The sequence below is a fragment of the Siphateles boraxobius genome, unplaced genomic scaffold (assembly GCF_051911475.1).
Source record: "Siphateles boraxobius isolate OS27281-9 unplaced genomic scaffold, OSU_SipBor_1 25, whole genome shotgun sequence".
NCBI lineage: Eukaryota > Metazoa > Chordata > Actinopteri > Cypriniformes > Leuciscidae > Siphateles > Siphateles boraxobius.
The window spans coordinates 4,782,771-4,799,651 of NW_027508866.1; the positions used below are offsets into that span (position 1 = coordinate 4,782,771).

The 16,881-nt window shown below is 38.4% G+C and overlaps 1 protein-coding gene across 7 annotated transcripts in view; it reads right to left on the reverse strand.

The window, feature by feature from the left end:
- Positions 1–1,209: 1,209 nt before the first annotated feature.
- The window catches only part of adgrl2b.1 (adhesion G protein-coupled receptor L2b, tandem duplicate 1), a 122,908-nt gene continuing 107,236 nt past the window's right edge, over positions 1,210–16,881 (reverse strand). For 3 of the 7 annotated variants that reach the window (XM_077242119.1, XM_077242120.1, XM_077242118.1), the window contains 4 exons: positions 16,212–16,340; positions 14,220–14,316; positions 9,780–9,893; positions 1,210–3,533 (listed from right to left, as the gene is read on the reverse strand). In XM_077242119.1, coding sequence (XP_077098234.1) covers positions 2,701–3,533; positions 9,780–9,893; positions 14,220–14,316; positions 16,212–16,340 — 1,173 coding nt within the window. In that variant the 3' untranslated portion in view covers positions 1,210–2,700. Of the gene's footprint in view, positions 3,534–4,809; positions 4,993–9,779; positions 9,894–14,219; positions 14,317–16,211; positions 16,341–16,881 lie in introns of those variants that run through there. The other 4 variants (XM_077242122.1, XM_077242123.1, XM_077242121.1 and 1 more) reach the window with 2 other exon arrangements.

A 16,881-nucleotide genomic window follows, 5' to 3' on the forward strand; every position in this document is an offset into this window, starting at 1 on the left:
TATATGACCCACTTTCAATAAAGATGAATGTTCCCACGGGTGAAATGCTCCTTTAATTACTTGTGTATTTACTAATTATTGAATCGATATCGAAGCTAATAAATAAATATCGAATCGAAATCGAATCGAAGCCTCAAGAATCGAAATAGAATCGAATTGTGAAATTCCTAACAATACCCAGCCCTATTGAACACATTCAAAGGCAGGACGGCGGTCCCACTGAAGTTCTTTCAGAGGTTCCTGGGGCATATGGCAGTGGCAGCAGCGGTAACCCTGCTCGGCCTGCTCCATATGAGACAGCTTCAGCACTGGCTTCACGACCGAGTCCCGAGATGGGCGTGGCGCATCACGGCACTCACCGGGTGGCAATCACACCGGCGTGCCGCCAGACCTTCAGCCTGTGGTCAGACCCCTTTTTCCTGCGGGCAGGAGTGTCCTTGAAACAGGTGTCCAGGCATGCTGTGCATCTATTTACAGATGCCTCTGCCACATGCAGTGTCAGGGGTGTGGACGGGCCCTCAACTGCATTGGCACATCAACTACCTTGAGTTGCTAGCAGTAAGTCTTGCTCTGAGCCGCTTGAAAAGGCCGCTCCTTGGCAGGGACGTGCTGGTCCGTACGGACAACACTGCGACCATTGTGTACATCAACCTAGAAGGTGGTCTACGCTCCCGTCTAATGTCACAACTCGCCTGCCATCTCCTCCTCTGGAGTCAGAAGCATCTGAGGTCGCTTCGGGCCATGTATGTCCCCGGGGCCTCCGCAAATATGTTTTTCCCCCAGTGAGCCTCTGTGCAAAGTCAGGGAGGACAAGGAGTAGGTCCTTTTGGTGGATCCCTATTGGCCCACCCGGACTTGGTTCCCAGAACTCATGCTCCTCGTGACAGTCCCTCCCTGGCCCATTCCTCTGAGGAAGGATCTTCTGACTCAGAGACGGGGCACCCTATGGCATCTATGGCATAGATTATACTAATATATCAGCTTTAATATATCGGCCACATTTTCTTATCGGGCCGATAACATTAAAAATGAACATATATCGGCCACTACCAATATGGTGGCCGATATATTGTGCATCACCAAAAACAATACAAAACTTGCAAATAAGTAATCATTCAAGTTTTTTTTTTCATTTGTCATACTTCTAAAAAAATCATTTTGCAAGTTTAATGCCGCACTGAATGAGAATGATACATCTGCAAACAAGAAAAAAATTCTCACATTTATTCAATATCAAACAACAGTTGAATGTACATCTGCAAAGGGCTCTTAGAAAAGACTGAAATGAATATCAACAGTGTTACATCACACCTACTTCCATTCCAACCCTTTGTATTTCCATACTTCACACAATAAATTATTTAGTGCCAAATAATGAAATATGTTGTTCTTAAGACATCGAGTTGACACAAATGAATGTTATGATCCCTGACAAAGTCAAAGCATTTTTTTTAAGTAAAAGAAATTACATATTAGTCTAATTCAGTCCAAATTTGTGCAAGACACAGCTTCCGTTAAGCTAAAAAAAAATAAGGAAGCTTCTTTTTTTGTACATATATGTTGGCAAAATACAATTTCCATGGTAAAATCCATAACTGAATACATCAGTCACAAGTGAAGATGTGGTGATTATGGGTCTTTCTTTACACTTGGTACTGCAAAATATATTTTCTTTAGTTGTCATTCATACAACAGTCTTTGTGCAATAGAGAAAATATATGGCCTGAGTCTGGGACATTAATTCTTTTAATTTTCTGAATCTCTGTTCATTCTGTATTTCCAAGATGGGAAGATTCACCTGCAAACTGACTAGGAGAGTTTTCAAGGTTCTACAAAAATCAGACATCGGCATGTTTCTTTTTTTTTTACATGATACTGTACAAAGCTTTTGGCAGACGTAGACGATGCCAGTATTGACACTTTCTGTTTGAGTTTGACCAGACCGTCAGTTCTAGTACAAAGAAAAAATTAAAAAACAAGTGAGAGAGTCATTGTGCCGTTGACGAGTCCCTCTCTTCCTGTCGTTAGTGTCTGACTGACAGGGGTGTGTTTCCCGTACAACGCTGTTACTCGCTGCTTTACTATCATAGTGCGATGCATCGTTGAAGAAATCAACTAGCGAGTCACAACTGTTTCCCCAAACCATATTGTCCCAAATTGGTCGTTCAACCACGTTGGTTAATGATGTCACACAGGTGGTGGAGTAATAACTTATTTTAAAGAATCTGTTTGAGATCGAATTAATGCTAGATGTTTTTCTATAAATTACGGATATGACATCTGAGAACCATTTCTCTCAGTTATTTTCTTTATTTCCAGATTCAATCATAGACTCGTTCTTGCGTACTAGAGCATGTTTGCACAAAAACAACACTTTAAATCTCTTGGTAAACTAAAAGACGTAAATGACATTTGTATGTATTCTAAATAAAAGATACAGATTGTACTGAAAGTCAGTTTGCTTATTTTGCTCAAGATAATGATTCATGAAAATAAGAAACTGCTTCTAACCACAGATCGAGATCTGTCGTTCCAAACACACAATTCTGCGATGCTGTTCGCATATGTTCGTTGAAACGATGGTTTCGGGAAACACAGACTCGTTGAACTGCTGATAACGACAGAACTTGCAACCACAGTTGGCTAACGATGTTTTCGGGAAACACACCCCAGAACGAGAGGAAAAGGGATATTCTTGTCTCAGAGGCTGGTGATTAGCTGCATCTGTCCATCGCTCGCGGGTTCGCTACAGCCCTCACTAGCGCCTCCTCGGCTAATCTGATAGTAGGAAAGCGCTCGAGTCCCGTCTCCCAGGTCAGGTAAGCTCTTGTAACAGTGTTCCTCGAATTCACTTTGAGCGGGGGAACCGTCGCCCCGTCCGCTGACGAGGTCTGGGGATTCAGAAGCCGAGGACGACGGAGAGTCTCTGAGATCAGGCATGCTTGTGTACAACGAGTCCCTGTGATTCGGCGAGGGCGCGTCGTCTTCCTCTCTTCGCTCTTCTTCTTCTTCCTCTTCAGACTCTCTGCTATCCTTCTGTGGCCTGACGGCCCGCTGAGACGCCTTCTGAGCGCAGTAAAGGAGTGAATGAGTTCGCTGGGGCAGGAGCGGGACGTCCAGAGCGTCCCGGTCGTTCGGGTGGAGGAGGAGAAGCTCCAGCGTTTGGCTAGCGGATGCCTGGAGAGCGGGGGTGTGGGTGTCGGCATCCGCGACTGTCACCTCGACCTCGTTCCCACTTGTGTTCCCGACACCCCCGTCTCCGCTCACGCCGGTCTCCTGTGGAGCCGGGTCTCGGGGTTGGGTTTTCGAGCTTGTTTGGTTTTGCGGGAGCCTGCGAGGCCTCAGGTTGTTGTGGACCAGCTCTGAAATGATCTTCTGCTCCAGGGCGGCGTCGTCCAGGCATGCGGCCGGGCAGCTCAACGCGGGGTCCTCGTACTCGTCCTCCCGCCGGGAGTAACTGCTGGTGAAGTTGTCGCTCAGAGGGAGTGTGTCCATGGTGCTGACATCACGGCTGTTGGTCAGCGAAGGCTGGCCTGGAACGACAAACAAAACATTCAGTCAAATCAACAGGCATGGCATTACTATTAAAGACATGATATTTGTCATCACATACATTACATGCCAAATGCAACTCAAAATAACACATTAAAAACTAAAATGATACATCAAAGAGGACCTATTATGCGTTTTTTTTACATGTTCATCTGTCTTTAGTGTGTAATATCGCTGTTTAATCATGAAAATGCTCTGCAAAGCTCCAAAGTCCCTCCAGCGGGAGTTCTTCTCCATATCAGTGTCAGTGTTCCTTATCTCCCTGAAACGCCTCCATTGTAGTCTTGAGTTTCTTCCGGGGACGAACACGTCACAATATTCCTCATTTAAATAATTCATACGCAGAATAAAGGGGTTGAGCTAGTTAGTAGTGTGTTGAAACCAAGGGGCAACCTCCCGTTTCTCTCTCTCTTGAAACCAACACGGAAGTGACTTAAACTGCAATTCATCGACTGCCCACTAGTGACAGGCTCCAAAAAAGAGTCAATCCCATAGACCCCCATGCTAAAATGCCCAACTTTACAGCAGAACAGAAAAATGTTTACAGCCTAGTGCAATAAGTGGTTTTGGTCTATGTAGCTAATTTTGCCCATCATGACAACTGTGAAGGGGGTTCATTTTTTTTTTAACTAATGCATTTAAATTATATTAAGCCTTAAAGTTCTGCATAATTAAAAGCATGGCCACTTGAGTGACAGGTAGATTGAGCTTGAGCATTACTAGGCGTTTGTCTGCTGTCTGTTAGCGTCACGCCACCTCAGCTAATCCGGCATTTTGCCCATTTCGGTTATCCAAGATAGCGACGGCCGGCTCCACCCACTTCGGTCTTCAGAAACACTACGGGTGACGTCATGGACACTACATCCATTGTTTTATACAGTCTATGTTTGAAACTGGTGGTTATGGTAAGGGGCGGGACATTCCCAAACACGCCAGAAGCGCTCGACCAATCACAACACACTGCTCCAGCCGACCAATCAGAGCACACTGTACTTTCCAGAAGGAGGGGCTTCACAGGAACTAAACAGAGCGTTACTGACAGACTGGGAAGAGAGGAGCTGCAAAAATGGAGAATATGGGAAAATAATCAACATTCAAGCAGGAAAACGACAAAAAAAAAAATCAAGACTTGGGCATAATAGGTCCTCTTTGAAAGAGTAGAGATGCATGTCACTAAACAGAAACTGTTCAAACAAAGCGTTCCATAAACGGATATCCGTAACTGTACAGCACAGAGAGAAAGAATGTTAAAAGGCGGCCAAAGAACCTCTTGCACAAACACAAAAAGAGCCATTACTGTAAATGAATGCCAGATGCAACGGCGAAAAGCATCCACACAAAACATGCTGTAAGTGTGTGTATTGAACTCAGGAGAAATGGAGGCATGTTTGTGCAAACACTCACATCATGTGTGTCTGCTCAGGCTAGATGACCTGAGAACTGCCCATGTGCCAAAAGAAAAATAGTCAAACAAACGCCTTCTTTAGAGAGTCGCAGCGAAGACAGAAAAGTGAGAAATCATCAAGCAGAAAAGCTTGCAGATCACAAACTTCTGAATTCAGTCCATCAAGATCCACCACACATTTTTATTTCACTAACAATTTGTCCAAATAAAAGTAATAAACAAATATGCAAGAATTTTAATGTTACCCACTGAAAGTCAGAATCAAAATGATTGTTTCTCCCCCTAAATTAGCATTGGGAAAATGTCGAAAAATGTAAACATTTCCTTTTATTTCCTTTCAGTTCATGAGTTTGAATTTGATTTGAATTGGCCATACACCACAAGATTTTATTTGTAATGAAACATTACATAATTAATTTTGCCCATTTTATTCTCATAAATTGGTATTTTGCTTTAACCAAGCAAATTAAGAACAGATTTGCAATGATATAAATCAGGTTCAACATGATCAAAACTATTAGCAGCTATAAAAAGTGATTATAATTTTTGTGATTTGAACTATAACCACATGATACACCCTGTCCATAAAAACAAATGTTAATTTATTAAAGATATATTAAATGAAGATAAGGTATACACTAATTTGTAGCATTTCAAACACTTCTTAATATCAATTTGTTAATGAATTATTCATTAAGTGTTAAAACTACACTCAAACTATGAATTTCTTTCCATCTGAATTCCTCTGAACTGAATTCTCCAGCCTATTCCCCAGTGTTTTCGACAGTCCGGGATGTCCCAGACTTCTTTGACTGAAGAATAAGGCCGGCTGCTGTGCTTTTGTGCTCGACACAATCCTGTCTCTCGGCTCCGCAGGACGCGGTTTCTCACTCGCGACTTGCTTTTTACTCTGATATGCATTTTCAGCTTTTAGACTTTTATAAATCATGTCTATTTAATTGAATATGCCACAGATTTACTCTCAAAAATTATCCAGAGAAATGGGATACGTTTTTCTTCTTCTTCCCAATTCAAATTCAGATTCAAATTTAAAATGTATGTCCCAGTTAAAATTTGAGTGGCTGCCAAACAGTCATAAATAGTGAACAAAATATAATTAATATTTTAATTAGGTACAAAGATTATTTCAGCCAGTAATTACAGTAAATGTCCATGACAGAAGTGCCATCAATAAAATGCCAATGTGTTTAACCAATGTTATATATATATATATTTTTTTATTGTTTTAATTTGACTTCAGTAGTGAGTGAATCTTTCAGAAGACTGAATGCAGGATGTGGCAGGTGTAACAAGTTCATCAAATTAATTTAAAATAAATGGTATAGGCCTACTGTATATGAAGGCATAAACATCTTTAGTCATAATTACAAAGTAGTACGAAATATCAACAGTGTTACTTGTGTAATAAAAACAAATTGGTGATAGAACCGAAAATCATGCAGAGCACAGCATGGATTTTAATAACATCAGATAGCAGGGATGTGGAAACCATATCTGTGTTCTGCTGAGAAATAAGGAGAGTCTGGTTTTAGAGCGTGAAACGGGCATCAAAGGACTGAACGAGAGGAGAGCGGGACCGAGGGGGAGAAAGGAAGGACGGAAATAAAGCAAACAAGCATAAAACATCATCTGAGCCAAGGTTATTTGCATTTGTTAATGCCCTGGCGATGGGTTTAATCCAGACTGGAGAGCCTGGCCAACAGATGCGGACAGAAAGCAGGAATTCTGGGAGAAAAGCCAGGCCAGATCTTTGATTGTTCGCTGTCGGAAATGCATTAGTCCACAACGGGCTCAGCTATTCTGTTCTTCTGCGGCTGGTGTCTAACAGCGGCTTTCTCTGCTCAGATGCAATTACTAAAGAGTTTCTTTTGTGCACTTCTTTTTGCTTCAGGAATCGTCCCTCAGACTCCCGAAAACGCATACGACTCTTATATTTAATTAGCAGAGTCGGTACATCTACACTATTTGAGAGACTCACGGTGATGACAGTAATGCATATTCTACCACAAAACTGCTGAACTACAGAATACCTGATTTTATATATAAAAAATATCTACCATATACAGTCAAACCAAACTTTATTCAGACACCATCAACAATTCTCACATTATCACAGTTTATCCGCTATAGTTTAGAAAATGGTAATAAAACATGACAAGAACTCAGCGTTATTAAATCAGTTAATATTTCACTGGTTTTGTCCGTCCTTCTGTTAGACTGTCTCACACATGAATTATGATGAATATCTGTCAGCTGTTAAATTTAACTACACAATTAGATAATACCAGTTTAGCTCAACCAATCACTAAGCAATGCTTCATGTTGTTCAGTCTGTGCTGGAAAAAGGTGCATTAGTTATTAAAGAAAAACACTGAAGAAAAACATGATCAGCTCAAAGTGTCCGAATCATTTTTGGTCCAAGATTTATATCAATATTACTGGTAGTCACTGTATGACAAATTTCTGGGTATAATATGCCACAGTTTACTTTATTTTGCTAACCGCACTTACATAAATGATATGTATATTATAGTGTCCTGCGCACAAAAGTAAAAGAATTATCAAAAATTACATCTGGTGTCTGAATAATTTTTGGTTTGATTATATGTATAATTTATTCAATTCTGGTCTACTTAGACTGTTGAAGCTACAGTAGATCATCACTTTGTTTTATACTTGAAATGGCTTAAAAAGTTGATCAAATGCAGTTTTTATTTTTTTGACCATATAATATAAAATGGCCAATGCTGACTCATCAGTAGGTCTTTTTCTCATCCAGCACATCCATTGTTCTACTACATGAAGGAGGTCTGGCATTGTTTTCTCTGACTGTGTCTGGATCTGAAGCGATCAAAAGCACATCATATCCTTCTCATAACACGCTCTAACATCGGCACTACAGACACTAAGCATTTCCCTCTTTCTTCTACAGAGCCAAACTGTTTCACAACACGCTGAATCCATGCAAGACTTCAGAAGGATGTGGAAGTGCAACGGTATTAGCCTTAACCCTCCACGTGTCGGGCAAAAAAGACAGAATTTTATTTATTTTTTTGCCAATGAAACGAATGTACTATTTTCTGGTTTGATTATGCTATTTATTTCATATTTTGTATTTTTAGGTGATTTTTTCTATATTAAAATATATTCATACTGTATTTATAATCCATTTAGTCCGTTTTTGAGCATAGACATGAAAATTTAATTTCCAACTCAAACTGTGGTAAATCTTGAATTCTTTTGAGCACAGACTGAAGTTTGATCTCTTTTCAAAAGACCACACTTGGCAGAATATTGCTGAAGTGAAAAAAGTTTTAAAAAGTAAACTTAAAAAAGTTACAGAATTTTACATTTATTGTTATGAAAACTGCACAAAAATGCTACTTTAAATTTTTATATGACATATATATTTTCAAAATCACGTTTTACTCTAAAACTGCAAGAAAATCAAAGCCATGAATCTAAACAAGTTGTGTTCAAAATTTGAGCTTGACATCTCAAAAAAAGAGCATTCAGTGAGATGTTGTTCGGCTGCAGTACCAAACGCTTCCACTAGGTGAAATTCGTCTCCCATTCATTTCCTATACGCTCGTTTCTGCCCGCGAGGAGCACAACCTTGACTATTTTTTTACAGGACCATTTAATACATTTAAAAATCAATAAAAACATTGACAGCCAATCAGAATCCATCCTGCTTTAATGAGCTCGAGCATTTAAAGAGACAGGCGACCAAACTGAAGTGCACGATTAGAATAAACGTCTGCAGCGGTGAACGCTAATATCATTTTTTGTTATAGTGATAGTTAAATTAAAGACTTTTATTTAAGTTTTATTAATATTTTGAATGAGTTTTTATTATTTTTATATTGTTAGTTTTCATATTAATTTCGGTTTCTTTTTTAATAGACATTTTATTATGTGCTTTTGCCATTTTGTTAGTTTTTTCCTTAAATATTGCCATTTAGGTTTCATTTATTTTTATTTCCGTTTTAGGTTGTATTTATTTTCAGTTCATAATTTTAGTGCTGCAGCTTAAACATATTTCGGTTTATTGCCGTAAGTTACGTTTAGTTTAAGTTTTTCAAATAATATTCATATATTCTTTTATTTCATCTTCATTTCGAAAAACAGAAATGTTTTTAATAGTTTTAGTTAACGATAATAACCCTGATGTAATGCCGAAACAGGCTGCACGCCGAACAATATAAAGCAGGAAACAATATAAAGCAACAATATTCAGTTTATTGCCGAGGCAACATTTCTCATTTACGTTTAGTTTAAGTTTATCAACTAATATTCCTATTTTATTTTATTTAATCTTTATTTAAATAAACAAATGTTTTTAATAGTTTTAGTTAACGATAATAACCCTGCTGATGTAATGCCGATACAGGCTGCACGCCGAACAATATAAAGCAGGAAACGATATAAAACATGAACGTAAAGTTTAAAAAAAATCCCAATTTAAAGCGTGAACTAATGGTAATATAGAAAAAACAAAAGTTTCATGCAGCTTCAAATCAAATGTTTTTAAAGGAAGAGCGTCCGCAGTGATTTCATCATTCATTTAAATAAACATAAATGTTTTAATAGTATTAGTTAAGGATAATAACCCTGCTGATGTAATGCCGATATAGGCTGCACGCCGAACAATATAAAGCAGGAAACAAAACAAAAAAACAGAATTTGAAGCGTGAACTAATAAACTGGAGTTGAAAGCCAGAGTTTCATGCATCTGAAGAGGAAGTGTTTGTAAAGGCCTGGCCCAGCGTGTGTGTCTCGGGACGGGCCCGTGGAGCACCTGGAGGAGACGCAGCGCTGCACACCAGGGTTTCCGCCAGAAGGTTGTTATAGCGGTTGTTAGTGTCGTGAGGCCTGAGGAGAGGGTTAGTTAGCAGATAGTTGCCCGTCATTCCTGTTGAACAGATAAAGAGAGGAGCGTGAGATAAGAAGACAGGAGAAGAAAACAGGATTACATCAAGTTTTTCCTAGTGGATCAGAAGAACAAAATGGTGGCTGATCCCGTATTCGAGACATGTGAACAGAACCGAATGCTGTACTTGGACAGACGTGAACAAGAATATCTCTTCATTATTCACTAGAACTGATATGATGTTTGACTTTTGACTAGCGTTCATGTCTCTGTTTACAGCATGCAACCGTTCACCATGCCTAATTACAGAGAAATATTTTTAGATTACACTTGAGAATGAATGAATGAGGCATTTATATAGCGTTTTCATATGTACTACTGTACGCTCAAAGCACTTTACAATCATATCAGGAGATCTCTCCTCAACACCACCAGTGTTAGCATCCACTCGGATGAAGCTACATGAACACTGGATCTGAAAACTAGGCAAGGCAGCTGGTGTTAAGATGTGTTGGGTCGATCGGATCACTAGTGGACCACACTAAATACAGCAGTAAACGGGGTTTAAGAGGTGTCCACTTCACACCACTTCCAGAGGGAGCAGAAAACACATTCGACCGGATTGCTTTCATGGTGTAAACGCTCATGTGATCGAAAAGAGCTTCTGTCTACTGATCTAATGCGTAACATCAGGAGAAGAGCTCTAGACGGATGGGGTTTAACTGTCGGCTGGAGACCCAAGTTTGGTTTGAGGATGAAAAACGTACCAAACACAATGTTTTCTCATCATTCCTGATTTCTAACACACACTCACAGCGTTCGGCTGGTCTTGAGACTATCAGAGCAGAAACTAAAAGCTGATGTTCTCCGTGTGGTTCTGTCGCTCTGGTCGTGTTCATATGTAAATTGTACGAGTTTATTTCGTCCATTAGATTGAAAGATCTGAAGAAACGCACACATTTATCGGCCATAGACCCTCCCCTCGAGGAAATCAGGACAGAAGTGTGTGAAAGTGGGAAAAGACTCGGATTAAAACACCAGGTGTGAACAGGAATGTGTTTCCCTCGTCTACCTGTGATCCCATCCACCAAAACACATCTTAATATGGAGTGTAAACTGCCCGAAGCCCCTCTCCCCTCTATCCCCTAGGATTAATATGCTCCTCGGCCTCGGTGAGGACTGGAACAGCCAGAGGAAAGAGCCGTTGATCTTGACCCAACCCAACCAATCCCCTCTTACAACCAGGACACAGTACTTTAATTATAATAATCCATAATATACCAATCCTGCTGATTTCAACATTCAAATACAAAACACTCAATCACACACAAACTTACACGCATGGTAATGCCACTCTAGCGCACACACACACACACACACACACACACACACACACACACACACACACACACACACACACACACACACACACACACACACACACACACACACACACACACACACACACACACACACACATATCCTTCCTTCTCTACCCTCATGGTAATCTATCCCCAAAAATAACCCCCCTTCTTTTTTCTTTTTTGGTCGATTATTGTTCTTATTTGTTTCATGTTGAATGTGTGATTCATACTCTCTATATATATATATCCTTTTTCAATATCAAATAATCATTGTATACTGTACGTTTTATGTGTTTTACACTTTGTTTGGGTTTTGTATCGTGTGCAAGGTTAATAAAAAAAATAAAAATATTAAAAAAAAATATGGAGTGTAAACAAGGTCTGAGAGCAGACTGGAGAAGCCAAACGTGTCCTGCATCAGAACGACTCAAACTCACTAACGCCGTGTCAAGAGCTCAACATCATCCTCTCAACAGCAACACTGTTGCAAAGCCCAAACAATGGATCATTTTTTAAAAGCGTCCTGGGTCGGGAAAAAACCCCAAAACCAAGTGACTACAGTATCTGCATTGCACCTATTATAGAGTCGCCGGATCCCACTAGAACCTCACTTGATTTGCACCCATCCCAATGCAGTCGAAAATTAAGAAAATGAAACAATGAAATATCCAATTGAACATTTAAAGCCACACATTCTACTATTCATAGTTTGTGATAAACGTCACACCCTCACAGGAACGCCAAAACCAGGCTTTCCTACACTGACCGTCAGATATTTATAACCGCTTTTTACTGGGTACTAATGTAGTAAGACAGTGATGTTAAAACACATAATTCAATATATATACCTTATTAATGCTGCATACTAGGGTTGTCATGATACCAACATTTCAGTTGCACTTTTGTTTTATAGTACATGCACTTACAGGTAATTGACAAAGAAACTATATAGGTTAAGGTTAGGTTTAGGGGTTAAGTACTTAGTTATTACCCTGTTATAATTACTATAATACGTGCATAGTATGGGGAACAAGACTGTAAAAAAAAGTGCTACCAACATTTCCGAAGTCAGGACCAATTACCAGTCAAATTTTGCGGTTCTTAGTACCAATTTCAGTACCAGAGCAAAAACTGTTAAGTACTTTAAAAATAATTGTCACGCTTTGTCTCGTCCATTGGTCATCACTGTCAATCACTGAAGTTTCCAATTCAGTCATGTCTTTAAATATGGTTGTCAATCCAGAAACGTTGCAGAAACTTGTATTTAGACTGAATGGGTAATAAACAGAAAGCAAGAGAAGCGAAAAACTCACGTTATGATAAAAAAAAGCTATTTGTACAATTAATCTCTTATTTTCATTGTGTTTACATGTTGTTAATTTATAATAAAAATCTAATTCACGATGGGTTTTTAAGCGGACTCTAACCAGCTTACTGACGAGCACCTCTGATTGGCCCTTGCTCACAGCTATGATTGTGATTGGCCAGAAAGCTGAACGCTTGTAAAGAGAAACCTTTGATGCTCCGAGTGCTTGAAAACAAACAGGAACGAGAGCGTCTGAAAGCAGATTGAGTACACTAACACAGTAAACATACTGATTTAAATCAGAAAGAAACTTGTACCGGTAGATTTGACAACCCTAGTGCATAAAGACAAGCAACGACAGCATTTTAAACACAACATTTCTTGTTACGTTTTTTTCTATAGAAAACCATTATAAATAAAACGCTTAACTATATAGTGTGTTGTATGCATATTCTTGGCTCATCTGCTCGCCTGTATACAGTATGTGTCATTAATAAACTGAATGTGATCATATAATAACACTGTTTGAGCACATTAAGGCTGTTTTTAGTGTTTTAGTCCTGCTGTTTTTAGTGACTAAAATGCTTAAGCAGGTACAAAAACTTGCATTTTGTTCACACGTGTTGGTTTTTCCTCTTTGGAGAGGTGATGGCGTGTCACAGATTTGACAGTTGATGGATGCTTTGCTCTTCTGGTCTCTGTGCCAGTCATGTGACTGAAAACTATGAACTGATTTATTTCTTTAGCATTTTTACAAACCTGTTTGTAGCATGCGATGGGAAAAACCTAAAAAATACTTTTTGCAGTGCAGGCTGATAAAATATTTGTTAGATGGATAATGCCATGAACAAACATTATATCAGTTAAAAAAGAGACACCAATAAACCAGATGCATCTTCATTACTTACAATAAAAAAAAGAAAAACGCATACAAGTGTTCAGTTTTTACATAATTTATGGTCGTTGCAAGCATTGCTCATTGTTGTACTTTCTTTTATTGGCTGCTTTGTCTTGGGGCTGTAGTAACACAATTATAGTAATTATTAATTACTAGGTCACACTTTTTTTTAGGACACACTTTAGACAAGGGTCTAGTTCTCACTATTAACTACAACTTTTCCCCTCAATAAACTCCCAATTACTGCTTATTAAGAGTTAGTAAGGTAGTTGTTAAGTTTAGGTATTGGGTGATTAAGAGATGTAGAATAAAGCATTAATATGTGCTTTATAAGTACTGATAAACAGTACTTATCTATCTATATAATATCTATATATCATATAATAGTGAGAATTAGACCCTAAACTAAAGTGTTAACATATTTTAATAAAAAGGTGGTAACGCTTTACTTGCAGCCTTTATTAATAATGGATTATAAAAGTATTTTAATGCATTAATTATTACTTGTAATGCACATTATAATGCATTAGATGATCTCATGAATAAGTGTAACCTTAGTTATAATATATTATAATACTCATCTATTCTTTGTTAAAAAATTTAGGAAGTAAAATTTTATAATGCATTTTATTTCTGGTTCCTAAGATAATTACAATAAATTGTGCATAATTACATGCACATACCATAAGCCACACCCTATGTTAAGATACTAAGATAGAAGAAAAAGTATCTCATAAACATGCAGAAAAGCCCTGTAGTGTGTACACATCTACGGTAGTGTGTGTGAGAGCAGTGTTCACCTTGGTTTAGTGTGGAAGTGCTGTTGATATCTCCAGAGATGAAGGAAGACTCGGATTGTTTCCTCACGGTGTCGTTCCACATCCTCCTGATGCGGCTCTGTGGCGACACACACACACACACACACGTTTAACACCGATGATATTCATGCTATACAGTCTCGGGCTGCGTCTGAAATCCTAAACCCTTAAACAAAGCACTATTTGAGGGAACAGACATTTGCAGTGGTGTCCGAAACCATAGTGGATGTTATCGAGTGCACTCATTCAATCCCACAATGCACTGCAATAACGAGTGTACACTCAGAATACCCATAATGCACTGTGAGAGTCGTGCCGAATGAATTCCCGCATCTGACCAGAAGATGGCGCTCACTGCTAAATCATTCATCCATTTTACAAATCGCTGGTCCAATGTGGGTACAGCGTAATATCATACTGGCGTAAACTCCTTTTTACTTGATTATTAAATTGCTTAATTACGGTTTATACATAGTGTGTAAAATGTGTGTAATTTATCAGAGGTTTTTTATTTAGGGAATCTTGCACAACTACATTAAATCATAATATCATGCTTTTTGACTCCACGACATTTCATAAAAACATAGTTACTCATTACTTGGAACAGAAGAAATAGGATTTACGATCGAGCGGATTGTTTTCAATAATATTAAATGTGAACTGGACGGATCACAACGGCAGCTGTTCTCCTGTCATCCAGTCACTGATGTAATGATCTGAATTGTTTGTGTCTGGCTCAAAATGAAACGTCGAGTGACAGATTCTGAGAAAAGTATGTTAATAATACTGAATTATAATGCTGGTTAGTGTAAATAAAAATTATATTTAGGTTATGACTGTCAGTTGTTTGTGACGTACACATCCGATCAAAAGTTTGGGAACGGTACGATTTTTAATGTTTTTGAAAGAAATCTCCTCTGCTCACCAAAGCTGCATTTATTTGATTAAAAATACAAAAAAAACCCCAACAATTTAAAACAACTGTTTTCTATGTGAATATATAGTAAAGTGTAATTTATTCCTGTTATTCCTGTATTTATTCCTCCTATTTGAGCTGAATTTTCAGCATCATTACTCCAGTCTTCAGTGTCACATGATCCTTCAGAAATCACTATAATATGATGATTTGATGCTCTAGAAACATTTATTATGATCAATGTTGAAAACAGTTACGTACATTTTTATTTCAGGAATCTTTGATTGATAGAAAGTTCAAAAGAACAGCATTTATCTGAAATAGAAGCTTTTGTAACATTAAACACTACCGTTCAAAACTTTGGAGTCAGTAAGAATTTTTTTCTGGGTCAATACATTTTTTGGAATAAAATAAATCAATACTTTTATTCAGCAAGGATGCATTAAATTGATCAAAAGTTACAGTAAAGACATTTATAATGTTACAAAAGATTCTATTTCAAATAAATGAAACGGAACTTTCTATTCATCAAAGAATCCTGGGAAAAAAAATATTTTAAAAAGCTATTTTAAATTGTAATAATATTTCACAATATGACATTTTTTTCAGTATTTTTAATCAAATAAATGCAGCCTCTGTGAGCAGATGTTTTTAAAAACATAAAAAATCTTACAGATCCCAAACTTTTGAAACGGCATTGTAAATTTTCTGTGACAGGACGAGAGTTTGAAACCCTTGAATGTGGTTTAAACGAGCACATTTTCACATCACTGACTGTACCGGCTAGGCTTGGTTAATACTATAGATAATGATACAATTACGCAGCTCAGTGGGCTTCATAAGACAGAGCCTGAGAGCTTATAGATGTAGCTTTGGATCACTTATAAGATGGCTTTCCTGTAGCTCAAACAGTAGAGCGTTGGCGCTTGCAACGCCAAGTTCATGGGTTCAATTCCCAGTGAAAGCAAGAACTGATAAGAATGTAAATGTGTACTTTTTCCCAAAGTGGCTTTGGATAAAAGTGTCTGCCAAATGCATAAATGTAGATGTAGATGTACCTGTGTGGCAGACGAGTATCGAGCGCTGGACCGCGAGCCCGAGGGTTTGTTAGCAGCGTGAGCTCCTTCAGACGGAAGATCCCTACAGCACTGAGACTGACGCACACACTTGCTGTACTCTTTACGCACCTGTGACAAAACATCACAATATCAGCATAATTAACACTTCACATGTGAGAGAAGAACAAAACACTAAACTTGGTTAAGCCATTTATCTGACAAAATGATTTGGCACAAAGGGCTGAACTGCAGCAACAGGTTTAAATTTACCATGCAAAAAATATCAATTAAAAATAAAATGCATAGAAAAACAAGCATTTCGTTCATAATTTGTGTTAGGACAAATAAAACAACCGACTCCAAGCACAACTTTGGTGGCACTGACACACTGAAGACTTGAGAATAAGCCAGAATATTACTCCAATAAATGATGAACCCTCTGACCCGAAGGCATCAGCACGATGTTTGCAGAAAATATTCTTCAAACATTCATACTTTTGCCCTGTGTGAGATTTAACATTTATCTTAGCTTAAGTGCAAATACAGCACGCACAGACTCAAAGCTTGAGTTCAACCATTAAATCACTGTCGTAGTAAAATATGCCATCCATGCTGCTGAAATATAGACCGATGCTGATTTCTGCAACAGATGTTCTTCACTTGTCTCACT